This window comes from Silene latifolia, chromosome 5 (genome assembly GCF_048544455.1).
Source record: "Silene latifolia isolate original U9 population chromosome 5, ASM4854445v1, whole genome shotgun sequence".
Classification (NCBI taxonomy): Eukaryota; Viridiplantae; Streptophyta; class Magnoliopsida; order Caryophyllales; family Caryophyllaceae; genus Silene; species Silene latifolia.
In genome coordinates this window covers 19,889,407-19,894,376 of record NC_133530.1, presented here as the reverse complement: position 1 = coordinate 19,894,376, position 4,970 = coordinate 19,889,407, and the positions used below count along the sequence as shown (strand labels likewise).

The 4,970-nt window shown below is 36.2% G+C and overlaps 1 protein-coding gene across 1 annotated transcript; it reads left to right on the top strand.

The window, feature by feature from the left end:
- The first annotated feature begins 662 nt into the window (after nt 1-662).
- On the top strand, nt 663-3,485 carry LOC141655971 (uncharacterized). Its single transcript, XM_074462949.1, has 2 exons — nt 663-2,146; nt 2,246-3,485. Exons 1-2 carry the CDS (start codon nt 1,095-1,097, stop codon nt 3,348-3,350), a joined length of 2,157 nt encoding a protein of 718 aa, XP_074319050.1. The 5' UTR covers nt 663-1,094; the 3' UTR covers nt 3,351-3,485.
- The last annotated feature ends 1,485 nt before the right edge of the window (nt 3,486-4,970 follow it).

Genomic DNA, 4,970 nt, shown 5'->3' with positions numbered 1-4,970 from the left:
TGTCCTCTTTGGGCCAAGCCCTCACGGATTAACTCTTGGGCTCCTTCCCAAAAGGCCTCATACTAGTAGAGTGGTGGGTCTCTTATAAACTAGGTAAGACTCCTCTTCTTTTCCAATGTGGGACTTGGGTTGCTACCCCAACAAACCTCCCCTCAAACCAAGGACCACATCATTGTCCTCGTACTATTATATTTTCTGGACACTTATAAAGATGATCTTCCATCTTTATTCTACCGATGTGGGACATGAGTTTGCACCCTAACACCTTTCGCCATTGAAACTCCAGGTCACAGGATTCGAAGACTACTGATACCAGTGTTACAGTACAGGAATTCAGAATAATTCGAGTACTAAACCAGAGTAATTACATGAGCTTTAATGGAAGCTCGAGTAATTGAATTTAGAGAGGGAAAAGGATGAGAGAATATTGGCAATGAAATTATGTATTGAATGAATGAATCAATGATTAGAGGATAGTATTTATAGGCAAAGTAACAAACTTCCAGCCAGCTGTAACCGACTTGTAACTAACTACCAAACTTGTAACAAACTATCTAACTGACTCAAATTAGCTATAACATACCCAAATCTTAGGAGATTGAATAGTGCAGCTGATCTTCTTCCTAAGTTTGTGGGTGCTGCTAATTCTTCATATTAAGGTCTTTTTAATTTTTATTTATTTTGTGTTAGTTCATTTGATTTTTTATTATTTGTTAGTTTTTGTAGATGAATTGAAAATTGTTTTTTTGATTAAATGTTGGGTTTTGATGGATTTTGAACAAATTTGTGATTGCTTTTTTGTTTTGTTATTGCGATTTATTGTTGATTTACGAGTTTAGTCGATAAAGATTGCATCAATTTTCGAGTTTTTGTTACATAGTTCTATAAAGATTGCATCTTGTTGTAAAGATTTGTAAAAATACAAATACTTTGTAATGTACCAATTCCTAATCCGAGGTATAATAGGCTTATGGAATTATTACCAAATAACAGTGAATTCCCAATCTATAAATACTCCTCTTTATACAAAGTTGAAAGCACACGTATTGTTTCTCAAACTTATTTAGTTATAATTATAATAACTCGAATTGATAATGTCGTCAGACAAATATAGGTTACCATCATTAGCAGAAGTACCATGGCTAATTGCCACACATGGTAACAAAAAGTCTAATAAACTCGAGAAGCAAACATTCCGAACCAACACAAACTCTTGCTGGAAGACAATCCCAGAATTACACAGGAACATTATTGTGGCTGCTCATCAAGGCTGGTTGATCTTGAGAGATCGTAAAAATTACTCCATCTATTCCCTATGGAACCCTGTCACCTCGCAGTTTTTACGTCTTCCTGAATTATTATTTGCCCCTGAACTAGAGGACGATGTAGTGCCTTCAATTTGCCTCTTGACGGATTCCCCTGACCTTGATAATAACAATAACCCTGAAACAACATGTAAGCTTGTGTTGTTTTTCCATGAGGGGCTAGCATTCTCATGCACCCCTACAGCGATCCATAGGTGTAGTTGGGTCAAGCAAAGGCTTGAGCATGACAGTGCTAGTAAAGTTGAAATAGAAACAGCTTGTGTACTTGAAGGGGTTATATATGGCTACGCAGCCTGCACTTGGGGGGACAATTCTTTTGAAAGGAAATTTGTGCGTATCAATTTTGCTCGGGACACTTCCAACTCAATCACCTTGAATCCTATGATTGTTGATCATCTAGCCGTAAATATCAATTTCCAGTCTCCTCGACTAGATATCTATATGGTTGAATCTTGTGGTGTCTTGTACTATATCAGGTTAATGCTTACGGCAGATGACGATATGGGAAACATGGATATCATTAAGGCCTGGGTTTGGAGACTAGATTTCTTACAGATGCAGTGGATAAAAGTCACGTCTTTGAGGAATCGCGCATTTTTACTAGGCAGTCACTCTTGCACCTGGTGTTGGGCAGGCACTAGATCATCATCATCATCAGGAGGTTTCATTGAAGAGAATTGTATGTACTTTTCAATCATCGGCAGTCAACAAGTCTATTCATACGATTTACAAGATGATAGCTACACTATTTTGTTGCCTCATTCTAGCTCTCGTCAGATGTTCTATGGCCCTACTTGGTTTATGCCCGGGAATCACAATAGGTAAGACCTTTTTTCTATTAACTTGCAAATTCAGTAATGCGACGGTCTCACAGTGTGTGTCTTGTTGACAATTTGTTTGTTTAACTGTTAAATTGACAGGTTGTTTACAGAATGGGAAGTGAACCAAATGATTAGTGAAGAAACAGAGCAAATTAAAAACATAAATCAACAGGTTCCAGAATGGGAAGGGAAGCAAATGTTTGAACTTCCTCTTGATGTCTTACAATCAGTTATGAAGTTTGTGAATTTGTTTGATTACATGAATCTTCGTGCAACCTGTAAGAGGCTTCACGCAGAAAACCCTTTGGAGCAATGGCGAGCTAATTCCCGGTACCCTTTGTTCATGGTTCGTATGGATAACAGTGGAACATATGAATTGTTTGATCCATTTGAGAACGTCTCACACACTGTTTTAACCTTTAAGAAATCTTCCGAGTTTCTCTCATACTTCGAGTATTGCAAGGATGGTTGGCTACTCTCAAGGTCCGAGGAAGACACTCTACAGTACGTGAATCCTTTCAAACGTGAGACCGGGATGTATCCTCCTTGTGAAATGGATTGTGCAACTTTTGGATTTTCAACTTGTCCTAATTCTTCCGATTGTCTGATCGTTGGAATCGCTGGGTGGGGAAAGGTAAGAATCAGTTGTTTTGATGCTTCATATAAAGAGTGGGAGTACTTTGAAATGGGTTTCAATTCCGATGAGGATATCCCGTTTTATGCTAATCATAAAACCAGTCCCGTGTATTACAAGAACGCGTTTTATTTTCTTGGGACGGACGGTTGTCTTGGAGAATTAAAATTTTTGGAACAAGTCAGTTGGCATGTCTATAAGTTTCCATTTCCTACGGAGGGTACGAAACTCAATTCAAGCTATCTAGTTGAGCTTGATGGAGAACTTGTCTCGGTCTTTATTGGGAAAGACGGAAGCTGGGTTAAAGTGTTTAAATTCAACTTTTCGGACAATTGTTGGATGAGAGTAGAAACTTTGGGACAACACGTCTTGTTCGTTAGTTCTGTATCGTCTTTTTCCATCAAGTCAGAAAAAAGTGTGATGAAAAATAGAATATATTTGCCATTGCGCAAGGACAATGAGATTGTCTTCTATTCGCTCGACACAGGCAAGTATCACACTTCAGGTAGTGCTAATTCTATAGACAATTTCTATGGCATGAAGGTGCAGTCATCGTGTTGCTGGATTTAGTCAAGTAATCATTAGTTTTCTTACTTTTCTAGTATATTATTTAGCAAAGTAGCTTATTAGTCAAGTAATCGTTAATTTTCTTACTTTCCCATGTCGTATGCTTTTACTTAAACCTAATAAATTAACTCTTATTTGTAATTTTTTATCCTAAAATCGAATCTAATTGTTCCAAAAACTTGACTAATGAATAAGTATAATTCTTCAATTAGTAAAGTAACTAGTTGAAAAGCCCGTGCATTAGCATCATCTTTAACAATATACTTCATGTTCTCAAAATTCGCATAACAACAAATTGCTTGTAAATGTTGGTTTACTAGTCATGGTTTAGTAATAGCAATCATCTAAGTTGATAAAAAAAAAATCAACTGTTGAAAATATGAGCCAAAAAAATATTTGGGTTGATTTAGTTTAGTATCGATGACTTACATGTCCCTTTAATATAAAAGTAACTTAATTTGGTATTAATTATATCAGTTATACTCCGTATAACATTTAAAGTCATAGTTGTATCACCAAAACTCCGGAGAGACGGTCTCTATGCAACCTATTTCAATTGTAGCCGATTTTTAGTTAATACGGAGTACTCTATATTATCGGAAACGTGGTTGATTCCCCAAAATGAACCACACTACAGATCTCCACATCTAGAATTATAAGCAATATATACAAGGAACTATGCAACTTAATGCATGTTTGGCTCTTATAACTCGAATAAAACCCTTTGTTATTGTTATTCCCCTTTATACTATCGTTATCCTTTACAATTTCCAAGGATTTGGAGTTCTCAAAACACTTTAGCAGCTTCGAACTCAATTAACATAGCTCGAAAATTGTATAATACCATTTTAAATACTCCATTATACAAACTCTAACTGTACAGGTCTTTCCGAAATGCACATTGCTATGCTGTTGAAGTACTGTTGTTAAGAGTTGAGATCAGCTAATGTATCAAAAGCTCTACAGTTGAATATCACATGAAATTATGAAGTTAATTAATAAACAGCATATGATGCTAAATTGCTAACTTGTAGACGACTCCAATAAACAAATGAATAAAAATGAGAAAAGAGTGTACCAGGACTCTTTTTGCAACAGAAAACAATGAATAAAAAAGAGAAAATTAACAAATGTGTTGGAAGATAAAAGGGTTGATGAATAAGAAGTATAGAGTAGAGATGAGCGAGTACCCGAGAGTTGTGACAGGAGTACTGAGAGTACTGACTGAGTGACTGTCTCCCATGGCAGATTAATGTGACTGGTGAATGCAATGCTAATACACAGTTTGCAGCAATTTCTGAGATCATGAGAGTTCAAAAAGACAAATTTTCTTGTGAAACCCGGTAAAATAACAAAGACAGGTAATTTTATTGAAGTAGTGGTTTGCATAAAAACATATGAAGGCCGCAGTCAACAGCAAAAACCATGTAGGAGAAAAAGAACAATAAAGAACAGAAAAAGCACAGGCTTTCTTTTTACGGAGATGCAACGCCTGAAAGAGCAACCGCTAAACACAAAATAGTTTGGACAGTTCTTTCATCATAAAAAGCAACAGTCTTTTCTAGCGTATTAGCATAAGCCAATAAAACATAAATATGGAGTATAATTGAAGGATAAGTTAAT

Bases quoted from the DNA above. Each gene is read 5' to 3' on its own strand.
- LOC141655971 (XM_074462949.1), top strand. From the start codon at position 1,095: ATGTCGTCAGACAAATATAGGTTACCATCATTAGCAGAAGTACCATGG. The intron at 2,147-2,245 runs GTAAGACCTTTT...TTAAATTGACAG, and splicing joins ATGCCCGGGAATCACAATAG to GTTGTTTACAGAATGGGAAG.